Source organism: Plectropomus leopardus, chromosome 12 (genome assembly GCF_026936395.1).
Source record: "Plectropomus leopardus strain MGB_pleo_1.0 chromosome 12, ASM2693639v1, whole genome shotgun sequence".
Lineage (NCBI taxonomy): Eukaryota > Metazoa > Chordata > Actinopteri > Perciformes > Serranidae > Plectropomus > Plectropomus leopardus.
In genome coordinates this window covers 21,536,809-21,561,046 of record NC_142187.1, presented here as the reverse complement: position 1 = coordinate 21,561,046, position 24,238 = coordinate 21,536,809, and the positions used below count along the sequence as shown (strand labels likewise).

General features: G+C 38.3%; 1 protein-coding gene across 5 annotated transcripts in view; it reads left to right on the top strand.

Annotated features, from left to right (window-relative positions):
• The window catches only part of kif1ab (kinesin family member 1Ab), a 34,891-nt gene that overhangs the window by 5,971 nt on the left and 4,682 nt on the right, over window positions 1-24,238 (top strand). The window contains exons 4-48 of one of the 5 annotated variants that reach the window (XM_088085485.1): window positions 84-263; window positions 426-494; window positions 895-1,073; window positions 1,768-1,879; window positions 2,228-2,305; window positions 2,446-2,511; window positions 2,609-2,626; window positions 2,735-2,813; window positions 2,905-2,983; window positions 4,385-4,527; window positions 4,723-4,761; window positions 6,944-7,143; window positions 7,353-7,432; window positions 8,204-8,279; window positions 8,370-8,449; window positions 8,558-8,664; window positions 8,801-8,884; window positions 9,053-9,233; window positions 9,314-9,386; window positions 9,512-9,602; window positions 9,706-9,854; window positions 10,208-10,386; window positions 10,551-10,688; window positions 10,794-10,912; window positions 11,025-11,110; window positions 11,286-11,421; window positions 12,228-12,411; window positions 12,899-12,989; window positions 13,505-13,623; window positions 13,738-13,793; window positions 16,459-16,567; window positions 16,731-16,797; window positions 17,738-17,822; window positions 18,040-18,145; window positions 18,487-18,510; window positions 18,639-18,753; window positions 18,902-19,035; window positions 19,582-19,643; window positions 19,761-19,906; window positions 20,911-21,099; window positions 21,205-21,276; window positions 22,005-22,114; window positions 23,022-23,141; window positions 23,528-23,720; window positions 23,823-23,941. In XM_088085485.1, coding sequence (XP_087941611.1) covers window positions 84-263; window positions 426-494; window positions 895-1,073; window positions 1,768-1,879; window positions 2,228-2,305; window positions 2,446-2,511; window positions 2,609-2,626; window positions 2,735-2,813; window positions 2,905-2,983; window positions 4,385-4,527; window positions 4,723-4,761; window positions 6,944-7,143; window positions 7,353-7,432; window positions 8,204-8,279; window positions 8,370-8,449; window positions 8,558-8,664; window positions 8,801-8,884; window positions 9,053-9,233; window positions 9,314-9,386; window positions 9,512-9,602; window positions 9,706-9,854; window positions 10,208-10,386; window positions 10,551-10,688; window positions 10,794-10,912; window positions 11,025-11,110; window positions 11,286-11,421; window positions 12,228-12,411; window positions 12,899-12,989; window positions 13,505-13,623; window positions 13,738-13,793; window positions 16,459-16,567; window positions 16,731-16,797; window positions 17,738-17,822; window positions 18,040-18,145; window positions 18,487-18,510; window positions 18,639-18,753; window positions 18,902-19,035; window positions 19,582-19,643; window positions 19,761-19,906; window positions 20,911-21,099; window positions 21,205-21,276; window positions 22,005-22,114; window positions 23,022-23,141; window positions 23,528-23,720; window positions 23,823-23,941 — 4,922 coding nt within the window. The remainder of the gene's footprint in view (window positions 1-83; window positions 264-425; window positions 495-894; window positions 1,074-1,767; window positions 1,880-2,227; window positions 2,306-2,445; window positions 2,512-2,608; window positions 2,627-2,734; window positions 2,814-2,904; window positions 2,984-4,384; window positions 4,528-4,722; window positions 4,762-6,943; window positions 7,144-7,352; window positions 7,433-8,203; window positions 8,280-8,369; window positions 8,450-8,557; window positions 8,665-8,800; window positions 8,885-9,052; window positions 9,234-9,313; window positions 9,387-9,511; window positions 9,603-9,705; window positions 9,855-10,207; window positions 10,387-10,550; window positions 10,689-10,793; window positions 10,913-11,024; window positions 11,111-11,285; window positions 11,422-12,227; window positions 12,412-12,898; window positions 12,990-13,504; window positions 13,624-13,737; window positions 13,794-16,458; window positions 16,568-16,730; window positions 16,798-17,737; window positions 17,823-18,039; window positions 18,146-18,486; window positions 18,511-18,638; window positions 18,754-18,901; window positions 19,036-19,581; window positions 19,644-19,760; window positions 19,907-20,910; window positions 21,100-21,204; window positions 21,277-22,004; window positions 22,115-23,021; window positions 23,142-23,527; window positions 23,721-23,822; window positions 23,942-24,238) is intronic. The other 4 variants (XM_088085480.1, XM_088085483.1, XM_088085482.1 and 1 more) reach the window with 4 other exon arrangements.

The window sequence follows — 24,238 nt, the reverse complement described above, 5'->3', positions numbered from 1 at the left end:
TGTATTTTTGGTGAGAAAATTAATAACTTGCCATCTCTTATCTATGTTTCTTTATTTCTGCTCCACTTCCTCTCTTTCTACAGCCCGAGGACATCAACTATGCGTCCCAGATACAGGTGTACAAGGACATCGGGGAAGAGATGCTGCTCCATGCCTTTGAAGGCTACAATGTGTGCATATTTGCATACGGCCAGACAGGAGCGGGAAAAAGTTACACCATGATGGGACGACAGGAGAAGGACCAGCAGGGAATCATACCTCTGGTAATGCAGACTACACACAGAATACAGTTCTGACCAGCAATGAGCATAAAATACAACTTTGTTTAGTCTTTTTGATATTTAAAAAGTATATTTCCAAGATGCAAATTTGCTCAAAACAATGACAACAATGCTCTGTTTTCTTCTGGTTTTTGTTTTTTTCAGCTTTGTGAGGATCTTTTCACCAAAATCAATGACAGCAATAACGACAACAGCATGTCTTACTCTGTGGAGGTGAGTGATGTCAGACTCTACGAAACTTTTCATGTTCGCCATTTTTCATATTTAGAGGCTTTTTTATGTTAAGTGTCTCACAGGGGTGGGCAATATGGCCAAAATCTTTCATCACAGTATATATAATTTCATATCATGGTAACGGTATATATCACAATACAGTAATTGTTCTGTAAATTCAGTTAAGGAAGAGTTTAAAATAACCATTTTGTACTTCATCACATTTGATTATTTTATTTTGTTATTTGGAACTTTCACATAAACAAAAAACAACAACAACAGCAACTGCCTCCACACAAAACAACAACTGCGTAAAAAAACCGAGAATAAAACAGTAAAACTAAATTCACTTCCACTTCACTACACGACCCGCTTTCAAAAAACTGTCTGCCTCTTCTAGGTGAGTTACATGGAGATCTACTGTGAGCGTGTGCGTGACCTGCTCAATCCCAAGAACAAAGGAAACCTGCGTGTCAGAGAGCACCCTCTGATGGGACCATACGTTGAAGACTTGTCCAAACTGGCCGTCACCTCGTACAACGATATCCAGGACCTGATGGACTCTGGTAACAAGGCCAGGTAACAGAGCAGGACTGTGTTACGATGACCTCGTCAATGACGTGGAAAAAATCCAATCACACCAAAACTAAATTCATGGAAAACAACAATAGAGCATTTTCTTTACAAGAAAATTACTTTAATTAGGGACCCAAATTTAAGAAATGGTACAAATTATATCCTAACAGCAATGTACACAAAAGTACATACTGTTTTAGATAAGTATGAACTATTCTCCACCCCTTCACCCAGCCATGCACACACACACACACACACATTTTCCCACCTTTTTATTATTATTTATTTCTTTTTTATAATAGCCATTGTTGTTGTTGTTTTTGTTATTATTAATAATGAAGATAAGGGTGATAACAATTTTTGTATTTTTGTTCTTTATGCTTTCTTTATTCTTGTATGTGTATGGTTACTTTCCTTTATGTATGATGCCTTAATTTACACAATATGCATGCAAATATGCCATGGACTTTAAATAATGATTTGCACAAATTATTCATAGGATTCTGAAAAAAACCCATCGCAATAAAGTATATTAAATAAAGAATTACAGGTATCGACCTGAGAAAACTGCATGTGATGATGGATGGAGAAGATACCCAGATCGGAGATTTGGATGAATAAAACAGTGGCAAGAACAAATGATGAATTGAGCAGATAATGTGTGTATCAGTAATATGTATTTGTTTTCTTTTTTCAGGACTGTGGCTGCTACCAATATGAACGAGACCAGCAGCCGCTCCCACGCTGTCTTCAACATCATCTTCACACAAAAGAAGCACGACATGGACACGGAGAACACATCAGAAAAGGTTAAAGCTCACTCTCTTCCCTTAGAAATCACCTCAGGACATGATGTTTTTCTGTTTTACAGACTAACAAATCAGTAAGAGGGACAGTTTTTTATTCTTGTTCTTCCAAAGCAGCCTTAGAGGACGTGCTACGAGGCAGACATGATTTTATCACCTTTTATGACCTGAGTGGAGGCCGTCTGCAGTGCAGTTATCTGATGAATGTGTTGTATTGATTGATGACCCCATGTAACATTTTACTGTCTGTTCTCTCGGTGCAGTTTCAGGTGAAATGTGTTAGCTGAGGTGAATGTTTGATCTTTTTTTATACAGAGCATCTCATTTTGAAAATATCTTGTGTCATTTTAGGTCAGCAAGATCAGCCTGGTGGACTTGGCTGGCAGTGAGAGAGCCGACTCGACCGGAGCTAAAGGCACCAGACTGAAGGTGAGAGGAGGACGCTGTCTTCTGCATACAAGAGGAGGAGATAGGAACAATTTAATAATGATTGTTTGAACGGTATATTTTAAATTTAAAATGCATTAATAAATGACCAAATACTTAACAAGGTTGACTTTTATTTGCAGGAAGGAGCAAACATTAATAAATCTCTTACCACTCTGGGAAAAGTTATATCTGCTCTGGCTGAACTGGTATGTTGTTTTTTTTAACACATCAAAAATGAATTAAAAATTAAATATTTTATGTTGTCCACCTAACAAATGCTGGTATTTCTTCTCTAACTATCAGGATTCAGTGCCAAACAAGGTCAGTAATGCTGACACATTTGCAAGCAACAAATTAAATCTATACTGTATTTTTTAAAATGTTTTTCTGACTTGATCAGCGAATAAATTGTGTTTATTTTGTGCACAGAACAAGAAAAAGAAGAAGGTGGAGAGTTTCATTCCCTACAGAGATTCAGTTCTGACTTGGCTACTGAGGGAGAACTTGGGTAAATACACATAATAATAAACTTAAGCTTTTACCATAATAAAATATAAGTCCTCTGTCAGTTTATGTATTGTCTTACTTTCTTCTTTTAGGAGGAAACTCTCGCACAGCCATGGTGGCCGCCCTCAGCCCTGCTGACATTAACTACGATGAGACACTCAGCACCCTCCGGTGAGAAAAACTACTACTTCTCTTCTTAAAGATTTTAAAATCAACTTTTTTTTAATGTCACACTTACATGTTCAACCTGAAGAGTATTGATTTGATTCTAGGTCAGTGGTCCTCAAACTTCTTATGTACCATCTCTGAAAATATAAGGCTCCTCAAGTACCACCACTATGAACAAGGTTAACCCTTTGAACACTGAGCAAATTGATCTGATTTCTTTCAAAAACATGGGGACAAGGCAATGAGCAACTCAACAACACATTCCAAAAAAAAAAAAAACAGTGAGGATTAGTAAAAAGTTACAAAGAAATTACCTGAAATGAGAAAAAATAAATTAATTAATTAAAAAGAAAAATATTGGGCTGCCCAATAGCTCAGTTGGTAGAGCGGGTTCCCCAATGACAGAGGCAGTGTCCCTGCTGCAGTGGCCGCGGGTGCGATTACAACCTTGGCCTTTTGCTGCATGTAACTCCTAAACAAAAAAACCCCTCAACAAACAAAAAATAACTGGAGCTTACAATAATGAAGGAAATTGCATAAAGAAGGTATAAAAAAAAAATAAGAACTGTCTAAAATAATTTAAAATATATAATTATGTTAATAAAATCTTATCTAATTTCAGTAATTTTTCACCAGCTTTAAAAAAAATGCAATGTCTTGAAATTTGCGGGACATTTCTCATCAAACCAATTTGCTAAGTGTTCAAAGGTTTAAATACTTGCAAAAAGTGTCCGAACGCACCACAAGAAAAGTGATGTAGATCCAGGTTTTAAAGAGTTAAACCATTTATATTACTTCTGCTTACTATCTTTCCCTCACAGTTTTGCTTGTAACTGATCATGGACATATACACCCACTATGTTCATGTACGTAGCTACGTAGCAGACTGATATATATTTTTAAAAAATTACAGGAAAGGCAAAACTAATCTTAAATGACATTCCCCAGTTGTCATAGTTTAAATGTTTTATTCAAAATGTAGTGGCATTTTGATAGCATTATAAATATATATGTAAAACAGTTTATTTTAAAAAATATATTTTTGGTGATTCCCCTGCGTACCACTAGAGGGAGCTCGTGTACCATCTGTGGTTCACGTATCATAGTTTGAGAGCAAGTGTTTTGCTGCATGCATTTCCATATTGCAGAGTAGCTTGGCAGTGTTGCGCTGTTTGTGTAACCTTATAAATGCCTGCTGACCTTTTCACACTTTGCAATGTTTGTGAAACACCTTAACAAACGCATGCACCATCACTTCTGTAGCAACAGAAATTACAGTAGCATCCCTCTCATTTTAGGCTCATATTGTCATTAGCAGGTCGTTATAATTCAGTATGCAGAGCCTTAGGAATCGTGCTTTGCAAATTAATGGCTTCTTGACCCTGATAACCTTCGTCCCTCCAGGTATGCTGATCGAGCCAAACAGATTCGCTGTAACGCCGTGATCAATGAGGACCCCAACAACCGTCTGGTGCGTGAGCTGAAGGAGGAAGTGGCTCGCCTCAAAGACCTGCTGTACGCACAGGGTCTGGGAGACATCATAGAGAGTGAGTGTCGCAGAGAAACATGACTTACAGAAAATGCACTTATGCAGGCACACACACACACAAACACACACACCTGCCTGAATTCAGACCCTTTGTGCAGTTGTTTTCAGACTGTACATGTAACAGAGGATGGCAATTAAATCTGGAGTGTGGGTGTCTCTCACACTCAGTCTCTTCTCTCCTCTGTCCTATCAGCGTATCGTGGCACCGGCCCCGTCATCGCTGGTTTGAAATGTGTGTATTACTCTTGCAAGCCTGCGCTTTGCAACTAATAGAAATGAATCCCAAGCCAGCGTTCCTCCTCCTCCACACCAGAGACCAAACTAACAATCCCGAGACTGGCATGAATTAAAGATATTCTTACCCGACATGATTATTTAGAGCAATCCATAGATAATCAGTGGTTGCTGTATTATTGAGTTACTGTTTTCTCAGGAATTCTGTAAAATGGCCTCCTTTTTTATTTCCATTCATTCTGGTTTTCATGGTAATGTGGGATTTTCTCTCTTGTTTAATCTGAAATGTCCAGCCTTGTCATACTTTCATTTTTATAACACAATTTTAAATTGGCTGAGATTTTCTATTTCACTTCGAAGCTTTGCATTATGATTTGGCCCAGAGGAAAGTAAAATTCAAAATAAGATATCTTCTTTGTCCAGACTATTTCTCCTAGACACAACTGAGCTCGATTTCACATACAATATACATTAACCCTTTAAAACCTGAGAAAATTGGTTTGATTTCTTTCAGAAACATGGCGAAGAAGGCAACCAGCAACTTAGCAAGACATGGCCCAAAATTTAGCAAACAATTTGTTAAAAAGATACAGATACACATCAGCTGAAAATAAGCAATAAAAAAAGATTTTTTTTTTAATTAAAAAAATTAAATGACCTAGATAAAGTGATAAAAAAGTATTTATTTTATATATTTTATTATATTGTTTTCTGCAACATAATTTTAAATATAAAATTATTATAAATATAGTTTTTGGGACATTTTCCCTGTTTTTAGATATTTTTAAAAAACAACCCTCCCCTTTTTAAAAACTATTTTTAGGTAATATTCTTGTCATATTTTACTGATTTCTTGCAATTTGTGTTACATTTCTTACCCAGTCGGCCGTTGAGTTTTTTCCCCATGTTTTAGAGAAAAAACAAACCAATCTGCTCAGGTTTCACTAGGTCAAAAAGCTTGTGAAAGGTGTCTGAATGCGACACAAAAAAACTAATATCGATCCAGGTTTCAAAGGGTTAACAATATAAGATATTGACCGTTTTCTAAGTCATCTGAAATTCAGCCTCTGAGAAATAGCCTTCCTCTTGTCTCAGGTCGAATTCAAAATCTTAAGATGCTCTTTCTTTCACTACACTTTTTTTGTCTGAAATAATGAGCTCTTGAGATATCAGTAAGATCCAAAAGAAAACTTGATTGGCTTTTAAATTGGCCTGAACAACTTCATAATTCTCTCCCAAGGATCAAATTCCAGCTTCGAATCAGTGTATTCTCAGAGCTGTCTCACTTCTGAGAAGCCCATGAGCACAGCAAAAGAACTCCTGCTGATTTATTCTTTTGTGCCTTATTTCTCCCAAAGGGGGTGTTTAGGAGAAACAGATCAGAATTTAGTTTTCTCCTAATAAGAAGCTGATTTATTTCAGAGAAGACAAAGAAAAGCAGCAACATTTTCCTCTGGGTGTAGCTGTTCATCAAGAATCTGAATTGTCTGACTTTGATTTTGTGAAAAAAAAAAAGGAAAGCAGACAGTTGAGGCCAGCTTTGGCATCACGCATGCTGTCTGATGCATTTTGTTTTTACGAGACCTGTGATCATGGAAGAAAGGATTGACCAAAAGGACGCCATTTTAAATTGCTGAGGAACTCCTTTCTTTGGTTCTCTGTGTGTGGAGCTAATTGACGCTGTGAGTCAGGTGCTCAGAGGCCTGCATCCCTACCAAAGGCTTTGCCAAACCCTTTGAAAAACATTTGGACATGCAAAACATGACAAAAAAAGAAGAAAAAAGCATTGTAGAGATGAATATCTTTTTGCTTGCGAGCTTGTTGAACGTCTCTTCAGTGTTGGAGAAAAAAGAGATGTGGTCTCTTTCAGTGTATTTGGCATTTTGTGCTCTATCAGTTTGAGTTGCTCTTCTCTCTCTGTCTGCGATGGCTTTGGTAAGCAAATGACCTCTGCTTCTCTGATCCATTATTTGAGCTTTCTCTTGTTTTTTTTTGTACTCCTTCCCGTTGTTTCCCTATTTTTTTCTCCTTTTTTATAATTTTCTCTGCGTGTTCCTCTCAATCCCTGATGTTTCTCCTTAATTACCCGGCGTCTGCTCCGTACTTCCGTCCATCTGTCCTTCTGTCCTTCCTTCCTTCCTTCCTTGCTTACTTCCATGCGACGCCTCTCTCTCTGGCAGACCTGTGCGATTACAAGAACTTTGTGAATAATCGCCAGGCTGTCAATCAAAGGGGTGATCTCTCCGCAGTGTCCAATGCCATGACAGGAATGAGTCCCTCCCCGTCGCTGTCGGCGCTGTCCAGCCGTGCAGGGTCCATCAGCAACCTCCATGACCGCATCTTCAGCCCAGCCAGCGAGGAAGCCATCGAGAGGCTCAAGGTAGGAGGGACAATGCTGAAGTTATTCAGAATGTGGAGTCAGGAAATAAGGGGGTTAGATATCAGTTAGAGGACAGAAATAAAGTGAGCTGGGGTTAGAAAATCAAAGAAAAAGTAAATATGTTGCAAAAGGCTTTTAAAGAACTGATTGAGAGGTTATTAATTTAAATTTGTATGATTTTTACACGTCTGTCTTAATTTTGCCAACAGGAAACTGAGAAAATCATCGCAGAGCTCAATGAGACCTGGGAGGAAAAGCTGCGACGTACTGAAGCCATTCGTATGGAGAGGTTCGTCACACGTGATTCGTGGCTACATGATAGCGTTACTTATCGCAATTAATGTAGTTATAATGTTAAACAAAGTTATTGCTTTTTCTTCATATCTTGCAACCATACTGTTTGCTGGAGGTTTGATGCTTAAGTTGAATATGGACATAGAGAGCCTGAACGCTCTGAAGTGCATGGTGTTCAGTGATTGACACAAGCACATTGAGGGCATGTGCAACTGCACTTTTGTTAGGCATATAATATATAAGGCATATAATCGGGTGCAAAGGGACAACAGGGCTGTAATCGGTTCTTTAATTGATTGTATGTATGATTCACTTCAACCACTGTCATTTCCCATGACCTTTAAAAGCCAGGTGTCCTTATTTTCTTCATTAATGATGTATATCTTACACATATGCAGCCCATACGCACATCCCTGTACGCTTAACAAGCAGAGTGTACTTGCATTGTGAACCGCCCATATAGGCGCATCTTACTGTCTGAATAATGCGCTCTTTTAAAAGCAGGAAAATACTGCACAATTGTAGTTAGACCAGGTTTTTGTTCTTTGTTCAGTCAATGGCATAATCACTCTCAAAATAGCAATGAGCAAAAAATGTGCCTGACTACACCTCACTTACAGGCCCACGGGCTCACAGATGGGCGCAAGTATGTTTGCTACTTACACAAACTTACTGTATTACATTGCTGGATTGTGAGATGACTCTGAAAGTAGGAATGCACCATATTTGTAGTCGTGCTAGCAGCATGTGTGATTGCTTCCTGCAGAGAGGCCCTGCTGGCTGAGATGGGTGTTGCCATGAGGGAAGATGGAGGCACTGTGGGCGTCTTCTCCCCGAAAAAGGTAAGAACCGATCACTGTTACGCAGTAGTTTGATACATAAACAGCATATGTCCAATCGCAAACACTACATTTGTCATGATTTCCCTTTAGACGCCTCATCTGGTGAATCTGAACGAAGACCCGCTGATGTCAGAGTGTCTGCTGTATTACATCAAAGACGGCATCACCAAGTATGTTTTCTCTTTTTTAAATATGTATTTTTCATTTTTGAGATTTAATTCACATACTGCACTGATTCTGTGAATTTGTCTCATATGGATTAATTTATCTTCCCTCAGGGTTGGCCGTGAAAATGCCAAAACTCGCCAAGACATTGTTCTCAGCGGCCATTTTATCAAAGATGAGCACTGCACATTTAGCAGCACTACGGGCCCTCAGGGAGAAGGTAAAGGCTGGCTGCTCTCTCTTAACAATTACAATTTCAAATAAATGTTGTAACATGTTGAAAACAGACATTGGTGTATATTGTATATGTGTGAAGTACTTTGTTGTGGTGCTTATAAGATTGTTTTTGTGAAAAGGATGCGTCATCCTGGAGCCGTGTGAGGGGGCTGAGACGTATGTCAACGGGAAGAGAGTGAGCTCTCCCATTGTTCTGCGATCTGGTGCGTGTGAAGCTTCATATTATTTTGTTTTAAAAAGGTGTAAAGCAAAGCAGCTGTAGCAAGAGAGTAGACAGAGAAATGTATCGGGAGGAAGTGATAAGTCACATTATTATTATGTGGGAACAAGTGTTTTGAAATCAGAATCATGTTTTTCTGTGCACCCTTTAGGGAACCGCATCATCATGGGAAAGAGCCACGTGTTTCGCTTCAATGACCCTGAGCAGGCTCGTTTGGAGCGAGAGAGGACGCCGTGTGCTGAGACGCCGGTGGAGCCCGTCGACTGGGCCTTCGCTCAGAGAGAGCTGCTGGAGAAACAGGGCATTGACATGAAGCAGGAGATGGAGCAGAGGTGTGTGGAAGACACAATATTATTAACTTACATTTGATAGCGTCACTTCTCTTAGATACATATTTTTGAATCCCTTTCAGGCTTCAGGAGCTCGAGGATCAGTACCGCAAAGAAAGAGAAGAAGCGAGTAATCTGCTGGAGCAGCAGAGGCTGGTGAGTGCACAGGCGTACAGTAATTTACTGTTTAAGGTGCTTGAGAAAAAAAGTAAAAATGTGTATTTATTGCATGCAGAAGCATCTCATTCTGTTTTTTACCTGGACTGTATGTTTTCCTTCAGGACTATGAGAGTAAACTGGAGGCGCTGCAGAAACAAGTGGACTCTCGGTACCTAGAGTCCCCAGAGGAAGAGGAGGAGCCTGAAGAGGAAGGTGGTACTGCCACTTTTCATCTGACTCATCAAACAGTCGTCTCTTAGTCAGTCTTTTATTTGGTCAAAATGTACTCACATATTATGTGTCTTGTTCCTGTCAGTGCCGTGGACGCCTCGTGAGACCGAGTTGGCTCTGTGGGCTTTCAGGAAGTGGCGTTTCTACCAGTTCACCTCTCTCAGGGATCTGCTTTGGGGCAATGCCATCTTCCTTAAAGAGGCCAATGCTATCAGTGTGGAGCTGAAGAAAAAGGTGGGATGTTTGTGATGGTATAGCATTGTCCTTATACAGCACTATGGAATATGGTATGCATAGGTATCCTGTCATTATTTCTCTTTTTTCAGTTTTAGGTACCTTTTTTGAATATTTTACAGTACTTTTTGTTGTGGACGTCTCCAGATTGACTAAAATCTGTGGCACTTAATGTTTAATGAAGACCTCGTCTTTGCTGTGTTGGTAGAAACTTTGAGGAATTTAATGTGTAATGACACAAATTCTCTCCTGCTGAAGTCATATTTTAAGAAAAAGTGATATTCTAATTTGATACTGCGGATATGATGCAAAGAAGCACTCGCTCTTTTTTTATTGTCTCATGTCGTCCACAGGTTCAGTTCCAGTTCGTCCTGTTGACAGACACTCTCTACTCGCCCCTGCCCCCCGACCTGCTGCCCCCCAGTGTGGCCAAAGAGAGGGAGAGACGACCTTTCCCCCGAACCATTGTCGCCGTGGAAGTGCAAGACCAAAAGAACGGAGCCACACATTACTGGACTCTGGAGAAACTCAGGTACAGGAGTTTTGCCTTAAAATAAGTAAATACAGACTTTCCCTAAAGTTACTCAGAAAATCTATAAGGTTAAAAATTATCCCAATTTGCACAATACTACTATCTGTTCTCAAACAGTGCTCAAACCCTCAGTAAGGTTTTTTTTTTCATGCTGCTCCGTGCAGGCAGAGGCTGGACCTGATGAGGGAAATGTACGACCGTGCTGCAGAGCTCCCCAGCAGCGCTGTGGAGGACTGTGACCACGCTTTGACCGGAGGAGACCCCTTCTACGACCGTTTCCCCTGGTTCCGTCTGGTCGGCAGGTCCGTCACCTCACTACCTCCTGGAGGCAGAATAAGTTTAAAACCCTTTTACTGCACAATACATGCCTGTTAAAACTGAAATCCCCTCATCACTTTGTCCTTCAGGGCTTTTGTGTATTTGAGTAACCTGCTGTACCCGGTGCCCCTGGTACATCGCGTGGCCATCGTCAGTGAGAAGGGGGAGGTGAAAGGCTTCCTCCGAGTGGCTGTGCAGGCCATCTCAGGTACAATCACAGGCTGCATATCAGACACATTCAGACACTGTTGGTGTATCTGTTCTTTTGTATTAAGAAATGATGTTAAGACATTTCATCTCTCTGTTTCGTCTCCCTTTAGCTGATGAAGAGGCCCCTGATTATGGATCTGGTGTGAGGCAGTCAGGCACTGCCAAGATCTCCTTTGAAGACAAACAGTTTGAGAAGGTACTAACTGGCTGATGATTTGTTGTCCTCTGCAGCCAGTAAAAGTCAGATGTAATTTAAACACTGATAAACTGTTGAGATCAAGGGAAGAGAGTCAGAATTTCAATCTATGCTCTTGAATGTTAATATTTGGTGAAAACGGGATCCAGGCTGATTTTTTTCCTGTTTGTACCAGTTCCAGACCGAGTCGTGTCCTGTTGGTCTGTCCCACTCCAACACCTCCCAGGAGGAGCTGCGAATCGTGGAGGGAGAAGGACAGAACGCAGAGATAGGAATTTCTGCAGATGAAGTCAACAACAACACCTGTCCAGGTGAGCTAACAACCTGTGCAGGGAATAAAAAAATATACTTGTCCTTCTGTTAGTGCTGCACATTATGCAAAAGAGAAAAAAATCATATTGCAATTGATTTGTCAGCTATTGCGATATGAGTCCAGATATGACTGGGGATGGTAATTTTTGCATTTCTGAAGCATCACAATGCATGATTTACAATGGTATGTTGTGACACATTGTACCTTAAAAAAACTCAAAAAAATGCAGATCCTCCAATTTGGACATTGCACTCTGCCATATTGCAATTTCAATAGTATTTCAATTGTGCAGCCCTGCCTTCTTTGTATAAACAATTCTTAACAGGGTAAAAGAGTCCCCATCGAAACACCACATGTTAATATAATTCAAAGTTATCCCAGCTGATGTTTATGGTACATCAGTGCCACCATAATTTTTTTTTTTATGTTTTTTTTTCATCACAAAAAATAACATTTACAAACAAACTGCCCACATATACACAAAGCAAAACAACAAAAAGACAGACTGGACATAAACACAGCCATGTCATCCTATTACATTAAGAAAAAGGAAAAAATGGGTTAAACTATCAGAACTTTCACTCAACAAGGATATCAGTTAATTGATGGGAATTGATATATCTAATAATTTGTCCTGCAGACCCAGTGAGCTGTTTGGAATTCTCTCTATATGTCTGCCTGAGACTAATTCCCTTAGCCACCTTGAGAAACCACCATAAATCTTTAAATTAACAACGAAAATAAATAAACCAAAATAAATACCAGGCTCACGTGTTTCTGTGTCTCGTCCTCTGTTGTGTGTAGCCGTCATGGAAGCTCCCCGCAGCCCAGTAAAGAGTTCAGGTCTGGGTCTGGATCTTCCTTTGGACCTCTCCCCAGAGAAAGCTCTGTCCCACCTGAAGATCGGCAGCACCTTCACCTTCAGAGTCACCGTCTTACAGGCGTCCAGCATCTCAGCCGAGTACGCCGACATCTTCTGCCAGTTCAAGTGAGTTTCAAGCATGTTTCCTCCAATGAAGTTCAGTAAATAATATGGTCTGTCTGCTGTATGTTTCTGACTGAATGCCTGTTGTCTTTGTCAACGATCTCTCTCTATTGTCACTATTGTAATACATGCATACAAATGCAGAAAATGTCTTAATATTTGTATTGTATTTGCATTTAAGTATTTTTGCAATTGGAATTTCGGCTATTAATTTATGGTAGTATATTAATGCATGCAAGTATACATCCCGTAACTGACGTACATACAAGCTCATATAATATTGTTTCAGCACCAAATAATCTGCAGAAAAATGATCTCAATACAAAACAAGGTCCTCACTGCTCTTATTTATGATAATATGTATTTAAAAGATTGCTGATAGTAAATGTTTGTGTTTTGTAGCAGTTACCAAATTAATCAGTTTGTGTTGTGGTAAACCTGATGTAAGGAAAAGGAAAATCAATCTAATAGAATGTCATCACTTTTTCAGTTTCATCCACCGCCATGACGAAGCTTTCTCCACTGAGCCGCTGAAGAACACGGGCAGAGGACCTCCGCTGGGATTTTACCATGTTCAAAATGTAAACATTGAACTTTACATTCAGACCTGTTTTTAACAAATATTACCGACAACTTGGGGTGTAAAATTATATAAAAACACTGCAATACTGCGACATTATGTTTGTGATACTGTATTGATTCTCAAAACACTATTGATTTTTAAATGTTTACAATTAACAAATGCTGTTTGTTTTTTATTTTTCTTAATTTGTTTCCTGAAAGAATCCTGCAAACACTTTTGGTTTTTTATTTTTATTGATAAGGGAAATATTTCTTTCTTTTCTTGGATTGCACTAAAAGAAGTACTCATTGTGGTGTTCTTTATACTGTGACAGTTTTCCTACAATTAGATTAAAAAAAAAACCTTATCACCTTTCTTACAGTATTGCAATATATTGTTATAATACAATATATTGAGTTGTAACCTCTCTATCTTGATGTGTATCGTATCACCAGATTCTTGCCAATACACAGGCCTGCTGACAGTGGTCTTAAGTTTCCGTGTTTGAGTTGTTTTTCCTCTCTTGTCTGTCAGATCACAGTGGAGGTGACAAAGTCGTTCGTGGAGTACATTAAGACTCAGCCCATCGTCTTCGAGGTGTTTGGTCACTATCAGAAACAACCATTCCCTCCGCTCTGCAAAGACCTCATCAGGTCTGAAAGAAAACTTATCTTTAATTTTCAAAAGCTGATGACTTATTGTGACATGGTATTTTTAAATGCAAAGAAACTTTCCTTATGTTTTGTTCCTTTGTCTTTTTTTTTTAGTCCACTGAGACCTTCCAGGAGGCAGTTCCCCAGAGTGATGCCCTTATCCAAACCAGGTTAGCAGAGAAATTTAATGTTTAGTTTAGTTTAGTTTAATTTTATTCAGTCATAACAACACCAAATATTGTACACAGTATTGACATTTCACACAAAATCACAAAATCATTAACTCAAGAAACATGTGTTGAATATTGACTGAAAAGGCATAGGCAGAAGCAGACTGCTTATTAAAGCCTATCCTATATTATCAACTTTCTGGTCCACCAACCTCCAGAAAAACAAAGAAGACACAACAACAAATAATTAATCACACTTATAAGCTTCAAAAATAGCTTTACAAAGCATTTTCTTAAAAACCAAAAAAGAATGACATGTTTTTAAATTTATGTCGGCATCATTCCAGAATTTAACGCCTATAATGGAGACACATCTTCTTTTCATACCTTTTTTAGCTTTTTGTACAGTGAACTTGTAAACACCTCTAAGATTATAAGGACTGTCCTGAATTAAAAAGAACCTCTGTATTGAGTCGGGGAGCATTTTTGATTTTGCTCTGAACATAATTTGCATTAATTTATAATAAAACAGATCATTAAATTTCATAACATGAGAATTTAGAAAAAGTATTTCTGTGTGTGCATAATAGTTAGCATTATTGATGATACGTATAGCTCGTTTTTGCAATTTTACAATTGAATTTATGGTGGTTTTAAAGGTGGATCCCCACAATTCCACACAGTAAGACATATAGGGAACAATCAATGAGTAATAGATCAAATGCAAAGCCTTGGAATTTAGCACATTTCTGGATTTATATAGGATTGCAAGTGATTTTGAGATTTTCCCTTTAATATACTCAATGTGTTGTTTCCATGTTAGCTTTTGATCAATAACAACCCCAAGGAATTTAGTCTCAGAGACTCTTTCAATGTCAATATTACAGATTTTTAATTTAACATTACAGTCACTTTCATTTGGATTCCCAAATACCATAAATTTTGTTTTCTTAATATTTAAGGATAATTTGTTGACATCAAACCAAGTCTTGAGATTTTCCAGCTCCATTTCTACACAACACAAAAGTTCCTTTAAATTCTTACCCGAACAAAACAGATTGGTATCATCTGCAAATATTACATATCTAAAAAAATCGGTTACATTGCAGATGTCATTGATATAAAGAATGAACAGTATTGGACCAATCACTGATCCTTGTGGTACACCACATGTAATCTTTCTCAGTGCTGACATAGTATCATTAATTTGTACACACTGGTGTCTATTGCCTAAATAGCTTTCCAGCCAAGAATGAACAACCCCGTATTCCATACATCTCTAGCTTCTTCAATAACTGTCCGTGATCTATGGTGTCAAACGCCTTCTGCAGATCAATATACAGACCAATAGAACACTCACCATTTTCATTTTGCATTTGCTATTTCTTCTACCATTTGCATTACTGCAAAGGCAGTAGTTCTGCTCTCTGAATCCATATTGATTTTCACTTAATAATTTATTTTTATGAATGAACAAATTTAATTGTTTCACAAACAATTTCTCTATAATTTTAGAAAATTGTGGCAAAAGCGATATTGGTCTGTAATTTTCCATATAGTGTTTATCTCCATTTTTATAAATTGGGATCACCTTTGCCAATTTCATGTCGTTAGGAAAAATTCCTTTTTGGAAAGACAGATTACAAACATAGGTCAAGGGTCTGACAATATAATCAATAACATCTTTAATAATTACAGTATCAATGGAATGTATGTCAAGTGATCTCTTATTTTTTAAATTTTCTTACAATTTCAATAATATCAGTTTCATTTCTACTTAAAAACATAGAACTAGCATTAGTATTAATCAAATTATTTAACATATATTTGTTATCATCAGGTACAGTAATCTGTTTTGCCAAAGAAGCCCCAACATCTACAAAATAGTCATTGAACTCGTCAACAATACTTCTTAAATCATGCACTTTATTATTAACTTTATTTATAAAGAAATCTGGGAGTTCTGAATTATTACTTTTATTCTGTGTAATATAATTGATTACCTTCCAAGTTTTTTGTATGTTATTTTTACTGTCCTCCAACAATTTACTATAGTATTCCTTTTTTTGAGTCCTCATAATAGTAGTTAGTTTGTTCTTATAGCGCTTGTATTTTTCCTCACTATCACTAGTTCTCAGCTGTAAAAACTTTTTGTACAGTTGGTTTTTCTTATTACATGCCTTTTGCAGACCTTTTGTAATCCAGGGTTAACCTTCATATTGATCTTTCACCCTACACATTTTTATAGGACAATGCTTATTATATGATTTTAAAAATGCAAATAAAAATGCTTCATATGCTAGATCTGGATCATCAACATAAACCTCGTCCCAGTTACAATTTCTAAGATCCATCTTTAAGGCTTCAATTCTTTCTAATGTTGTCAATCTCCTTAATTTGTAGGGACGTTTATTCTTATCAACCGAACATTTTGCAATTAAATTATGCACAACTACAAAAACAGGAAGGTGATCACTTACATCACTTATGAGCAAACCACTTGTTACTTGGTGACGAGTATTCGTGGATATACTTGTGCCTGCAAGTATATCAAAAGTTGATTATTCATGAGATCTCCATGACCTGCTCTATTATTCTGCTTACAATTTGATATTCACTTCAGTTTGGTTTAGTGCAGTCTGGTTCGCTCTCTTTGTTCCTCCAGTGCCGGCCACGAAGCTCAGCACGCTGACTCGCTCCACTGCAGGACCTTGTCACGCCAAATATGACCTCATGGTCTTCTTTGAGATCTGTGAGCTGGAAGCTAATGGAGAGTGAGTCAAGTTTCTGTGACTGTGTTTCCACTTCAGTAACATAAAGCAAGAAACACAATAGATCATACTGTTGGCACAAAGAATAATGATTTTTTCTGTTTCTGCAGTGAATACAATCATCTCGGTTAAAAATGTGAAAATAACATTATCTCCCTTTTTATAGCTACATCCCAGCTGTCGTTGACCACAGAGGCGGGATGCCCTGCCACGGCACTTTCCTCTTACATCAGGTCTGACATGTCACATCAAAATACCAGTTACACACACATCTATATATATATATATATATATATATATACTTAAGAATGTTCAATATCAGTAATTATATATACAGTAAAGCTTTGAATAAATCGCTTCCCAGATGTTCATATTTCTGTATCTATTATTTAAACATCTGGCAGAAAACTTTTAATATCAGCAACAGACCTTTTGCATGTCAGACAATTTGACAATGTGAAGAGCAGAGGTGTATTTAATAACAATAATGATAGCTGCATTATTATAATTATTAATCATATTAATATTAATAATAATAATAAACTTCATTTTTATAGCACCTCTCAAAACACAGATGTTAAGTGCTTCACAATGAAACTCAATTTAAAACTTAATGTAACACAAAAATTACACAAGGACAGTTAAACAAACTAAAATCACATAAACTGTCAGCAAAATAAAAGATAAAATACAAGAAGGCCAGAAATAAAATAATGATAATAAATGAGAGTTAAAATCAGTCAGACAGCAATAAAATAAACAGACGGCACTGATGACATCACAATATGCTTTCTGATAAGAGTATGCTTTTAGGAGAAACTTAAATGCAGTGACTCAGTCAGCCTTGTATCTCCAGGCAGGTTGTTCCAGGTCCTCAAGGCCCTGATTGTAAAAGCTCTGTCCCCTTTAGTCTTGAGTCTGGACTCTGAAACAGACAAAAGACCTCTGCCCGTATCCACTAAAAGGAAATGGGCCATTGTTGATTTTATCGATTTCACCTCTGCCTTTCCTTCTATCTCAAGTCAAAATGTCTGCTGAGAAAAAAAATATCCAAAACATTTTTAAAAAGAAAAAAAGCCACAGCACATTAGCCCAATTCAGCAAACCTAATCAATCTTCGCCTCCCACTGAAACTCCAGTAACAAACTGGTTTATCGTCTCTCGACTCCACAGGGCATCCAGAGGAGGATCACAGTAACCATCGCTCATGAAACAGGAAATGACATTGAGTGGAAAGAGGTGAAGGAGCTGGTTATTGGTGAGTGAAAATGACATTTTAAAAGCTTGTTTGGGCAAGTTTGTTAGATTTAAATGGAAAGAAATCTTTAAAAGTGCTGATTTTTTTTTCTTATTTGTTATTACACTACATGTTTGTACCTGTTTTTGGATCTTGTTGTTTGCATCTTATGTTTCATCCTTTTGTTCTTTTCTTTTTGATAAAAATAAAGCTTCACTTATCTTTTTCTTGACTTCAGGTCGCATTCGAAACACACCAGAGGCTGATGAGACCATCATTGACCCCAACATCCTTTCCCTCAACATCCTGTCCTCAGGATACTTCTGGCCAAAACACAACGACAAGTACAACTCTTAGACTGACTTTTAGTTTACTATTTTCTTTTTAATTTATTTTTTTCTCTCTGTCTCTCTATTTTCTGTTTGTTTATGTTCAAAAACTAGTTTCTCCCTTGAATTTGTTAACAAACCTGCTCTATATAAAAGGATTAGTTGCTTTTTTCAGTAGTTTTTTTGCTTCAGTTTTTTGCACATTGCTTCAGTGTGCCTTCGTATGAATAAATATTATTTGCCTTCAATGCATTTTTCAGTTTGCATGTATCAATATTCTTTGCTGAGTTCAAACTTTTAACAGCTGCAGTTAAAAGTTTCTAACTCTGTTTCTCTTTATCCTTTGCTAACGCCAGCGTCTCCTTGGGAGTTGATCATAGGTATAAACGACAATCATTTTTATCTTTTCTATCAATTTTGCTTTCTAATAACAAAATGGCAACGTGCTCAAATTCTTGTTATGAGATTTTGCAGATAGACGAAAACATTTTTGTTTTTCACACTGCAGAACTTTTTACCGATTTGAGGCAGCGTGGGACAGCTCCATGCACAACTCTCTGCTGCTGAACAGAGTCACTCCCTACGGGGAGAAGATCTACATCACCCTCTCTGCTTATCTAGAGGTACCGAGTCACATTAACTTCCCTGAGTTTGTTCTCTGTAGACTAAAGCATTCTGTGCTGAGAGGAGATATTTGTTTAAACCACTTCAGCCGAATTATAACCAGAATCCTGGATTCTGATTTGCTGCTGTCTGATATGCTTTAACTAGATGGAGAACTGCACTCAGCCGACAGTGATCACCAAAGATTTCTGCATGGTGTTTTATTCCCGTGATGCAAAGCTGCCGGCCTCTCGCTCCATCAGAAACCTCTTCAGCACCGGCTGCCTCCGACCATCAGAGAGGTACATTATGGATTCACACAGTCCTGATTCTCTCTGTGTTATGGCTTTCATCTGGAAGTCCATTAATCATATTTCTGTCGCCAAGAAAAGTACACAACATGGTTCGTGTCACTGACGCTTCATTTATTCAGCAGGTTATTCACGGTTTGGTGTCCAGCGATGAAACAGTAGTTGATGAAACAGTAGAAAGGCAATGTTTGTGTGTGTGTGTTAACATATGCTATAACAACCTAATAGGACATGCCACAAACTAACAACTAACTTATTTTAAAACCCACTGAAGAACAGTTTTCGGCTCCTGGCAACCTAAAACCGCTATTACCTATAACCATGACACCATCAGCGTGTGCCAGTTTATTAACAGTTCAGTGCCGTGGTCAGCTACATGGGACACATATACCAACCACATAGTCTAATATAATCGGTTACATACTAAAGAATTTATCCTGCCCTTTGTAATATGTGGCTCATACACTCTAATTCTAAAAAATATTGTTGTATTAAATAAAATGGTTGTTAAACTAATTTTATTTCTCTTCTTCTCAGTAACCGCGTCACTGGGGTTTATGAAGTCACACTCTGCCATGTGGCTGACAACGGAAGTCCGGGTGAGAATGAAAAAATAAAAACATGTATCTGTAAAAATCACAAAAGCGTTTCCTCCTTAACTGGGGTTTGTTTTTTGAGTTACAATACTCACAGAAGGTTTTACTCTAACTCCTCAGGTATGCAGCGTCGTCGCAGGCGTGTGCTGGACACCTCAGTGGCTTACGTCCGAGGAGAGGAGAACCTGGCAGGATGGAGGCCTCGCAGCGACAGCCTCATCCTGGACCACCAGTGGGAGCTGGAGAAACTCAGTTTACTGCAGGAGGTCAGTTTAATAGGCTAAAGAGGTTTGTTTATGAGATTACATTTAAAAGAGACAAATGAGGGAAGTTTTTAAACTGTAATAAGTGCAGTTTATTATGTTTTAATTGACTCTCAGCCTCATGAGGTTAATCTAAACTTCATCTCAGAGTTGAATTAAAAAATGTAATACTGTTTCTTCGCACAGAGAGGCTTAGTTCATTAATCAACATCTTGACAATGATTAAATTTTAAATTGCCGGTAAGATAATGACATATCTGGCCTTGTAATTCCCCCCAACCTAATGAACACCTATTCAAATTTAACGCTTGCAGAGCGACTGCAATATTTTAATTGGAAAATTGGGAACAAAGACAAAAGAAGCAAATCACTGGTCTTTTTAAAATCTACAATACTTGAAACGGTCCAGAGTTACTATAGTTTTGTATTTTTCAGTTCTTGTTTATTGTTGGTGGGGGTTTTTTGGTACTATAGTTTTGTTTTTTTCTGTTTAGTTTTAAGTTTTTGTCAGTTTTAGCATGAGTTTGCTCATTTCAGTATAGTTTTTTTTTGTTGAAATCTTTTAGTTTTAGGTTTTACATTATAAATGGGGTGTATTTGTCAGGGGCAAGATTTAAGAAGTTCTGTACGGGTATTACTATACAAACGCAACACCTTTTTAAGGAATTTGATCCACAGTTACTTTCTCAACAAACATGTGCACCGATGCCTCCTCATGCTGGTTGTGTTGATAAATTTGACCAAATTTACAAAGACTAAAACTAGACATTTACTGTACAATTTAATTTTATTTTAGCAAGCTTTTTACAGTAAGTACACAATATCATTTTTTAGTAGTAATTTCCTTCTGAAGTGTAGTTTTTTTGTTTGTATTTCACTAACCATTTTTTTTTCACACCTAGTTTTAGTTTTTATTTTAGTTTTATTGAACTATAATAACCTCCCTATCAAACACACTTTGAGCCTTTCTTACGCACAAACAGCTAAAGTGTGTGTGTGTGTTTTAGGTGGAGAAGACCAGGCACTACCTGCTGCTGAGGGAGAAGCTGGAGGCGACTCTGCAGGCAGGACAGGATGCGCTCTACAAGAGCAGCGACATCAGCGATTTCGCAAAGAGTCCCGTCCTCAGCCACAGTCCCAGCAGCAGCCCCGCCCCCGACAGCCCCAACCAGAGGCAGAGGGAGCTCGCTGCCAAGGTGACTGCTGGTCTCTGAGGCCTCCAGAAACTGCTCTCTTTGAATAAATGATTTTAATCTGATACAGATTTTATTCAACATTGTCTGTCACTTTTTTCCCTCCAGTGTCTGCGTCTGCTGATGCACACCTTCAACAGGGAGTACAGCCAGGTGAGCAGCAGTGCCAGTGAGAGCAAGGTGAGCCCCAGCCTAGGCCCTCTAACCCGGCCCGTTAATCCTTCTGAACCTTTAGCGTTTACCGCTGTACCCTCACAAAATATTAAAGCCCCGCACTTCACCCACTCTCTGCCATTGCATTCATTTATCTTTTTTTTTAAGCACAGATTCCCCTTTCTAACATGTCTTTCTTCATTACCCCGCTTATTTTCATATCACTCTTGTGTCTTTACGACTCCTCTGTAGACCGGGGTTAAATATTATTAACAAATAATTCTTTCTTCTGCTGGATGAGCCAGAAATGACAATCAAACAAACATATTTTTCTAGCATAATATGGACTCGGGTCTACTGCTCAACTCTGTCTCTTCATTTCCATATTTCATACCTTATAATAATTTAAGGTTCCCCCTCTGCCGTTACCCATCTTAGCCCTCACTGTCCCTCCTCTTTAGACTCTGCGAGGCTTCCGCTAACCCGACGTTACCCCTGCATGTCCTCTTAACATGTTAACCAGCGAGGGGCTCTTAGATAATGAGGATTACAGTGGTTCAGAGATGGTTCTACATTACACTGCTAGAAAATGACAAATATTCTGATTGAATTGTTCTCTGAATGCATGTATGTGTCGTCCGTGCTTAATTGTCTGCGGGTATGTTTTGTCTGTATCTGTGTTTGTCCCTCTTGTCTCGTGTGTGTGTGTTTGTTGTGAATGTGTTTCTGTGTGTGTGTGGATGTGTGTGTTTTAGCTTTCTGAGATGTCGGCGTCGCTGATGAGAGACTCCTCGTCGTCTGGACTGAGCACACTCACTCCGTCCTCTACCTGCCCCTCACTGGTCGAGGGAAATTATGACATTCGGTATGTTTACTTATTCTTTGTAGTATCAGTTGAATGCAGCAGAGACTCAGCAGCTTTCTCTGTTTGTCTGTCTCCACTGTTCCTTAGAAAATAAAAAAAATGGTCTATGTTGTGTCAGTTATAATCAAGTGATAACAGAAAATCTGAAAATCACATAATACATTTGTTGCTACCTCTGTCTTTCTGTCAGAAAGTATGATCCATATCACAGGTGTTTTGATTATGGTTTTCATATTCTTAATCACTCAAATGTCCTTACTCAAATAAAAGTGCAGAAGTATGATCAGTATACAGTGGTAGGTTTAAAGATATGCCACGCTAAAAAAATGAGGACTTTTTCACACAGAAGAGCTTGACTCATTTTGACGAAAAGAAATTAAAAGATGGAGAAATTCTATAGAATAATTTTTGTGACAGTTAAGCTCACAAAATAAAATTTAAAATTTAATCCTACTTAATTACCGTTAAGGACACACACACACACACATATATATATTGTACACAATTGTCACAAAAGATTATTCTATCAAAAATGTATCCGTGTTTTAATTTCTTTTTGTCAAAATGAGTCAAGCTCTTCTGCGTGAAAAACTCCTAATTTTTCAGTGTGACAAATCTTTAAACCTACCACTGAACCTCATACTGTCATTTACTTTATATTTTCACTCACCTTGTTGTCAAAAGGTAGCTCAACCAAAGTTACTCTAATAACCATATTTCTACACAATACCTACCTCTGCATAGGACCACATAAAATACAGACATAAAATGAGAATTTACAAAGATTGTGTTTTTGGTTTTTTTGAGTGAATTAAAAAAAGAGTCAAATGAAAAGGCCTAGACACCGTACATTGGATTAGTCACGTTTTCCTTTTGTCACCAAATGAACATGTTTTATGTTCTGTAGACACACTGAACCCAGTTCAGGAGCTTCCACACCAGATCTGGACCCGTACAGCCCGGTGGACAGAAAGAAAGTTCTCCGAGGATGCACCTTTGTTCCTGACATACAGGAGATCCGCGTCAGGTCAGAACACACACATACAGTACTTGACTCTGAGTCACTGTGTGTCACTTATAGCGGTAGGGATTAAAAAGTGCGTACTTTTCCCTACTCCTTTTTCAACATGTGATATTAAAGTTTAAATGGCTTGAGTATTTGTTATTGAAATAGATAAATAGGCCTTTTTTCGTCCCTTGGTTTTTGTTCTGCACTTGCCACAAGGCTTGTTTGCTTTTATTTGCGTGTTTTGTTTTTACATATTTGAAAAAAAAGACTCATTCATAGATTTATTCACTGTGGATAAAGTTAAGATTTTATTTTTATCTAATTCTATACTTCATTTTGAGTAGGTAGCCTAATATAAGAACAGTTGTGGTCAGTTTGAATCATTTTGTCTTTATCGTGTGCAGCCCCATCGTGTCAAAGAAAGGCTACCTGCACTTCCTGGAGCCCCACACCAGCGGCTGGGTGAAGCGTTTCGTGGTGGTTCGCAGGCCCTACGTCTACCTGTACCGCAGCGAGAGAGACAGCGTGGAGAGAGCCGTCATCAACCTGTCGTCTGCAAAGGTGGAATACAGTGAAGACAAACAGACCTTGCTGCGGGTAAGACTGAGCTTCAGTTCAACAATAAAATACATTTTTAGAAAGGTAAATAAATATTAACCCATTTTACCTGAATGAACTTAAGTAACCTCATGTCTCCAGACTCCCAACACGTTTGCTGTGTGCACGGAGCATCGTGGGATACTGCTGCAGGCCACCAATGACAAAGAGATGCACGACTGGCTGTATGCGTTTAACCCTCTGCTAGCAGGCACCATCAGGTGAGTGGCGGAGAGACTGCGGAGGGGAAATACAGCTATTCGCAACAAAGATGAACCCATTTATCTTGGTCTTATACAATTAAAAAATAACTGGTTTCCTATAGGTCACATTGTTTTATGACATTTTCCTTCAAAGAAAGTGAGACAGTGTCTGCATTTTCTCCAATAAACTGTCCAACTATTTATGGACAAGAAGCTAAAGCTCATGACAGCACAAGATGTAAATGTAAATGGCGTCCTCCTCAGCTGAGCCGTAAGACCAGCTAGCTCAGTGGTGCTAGGTGTGCTAACAGCAGA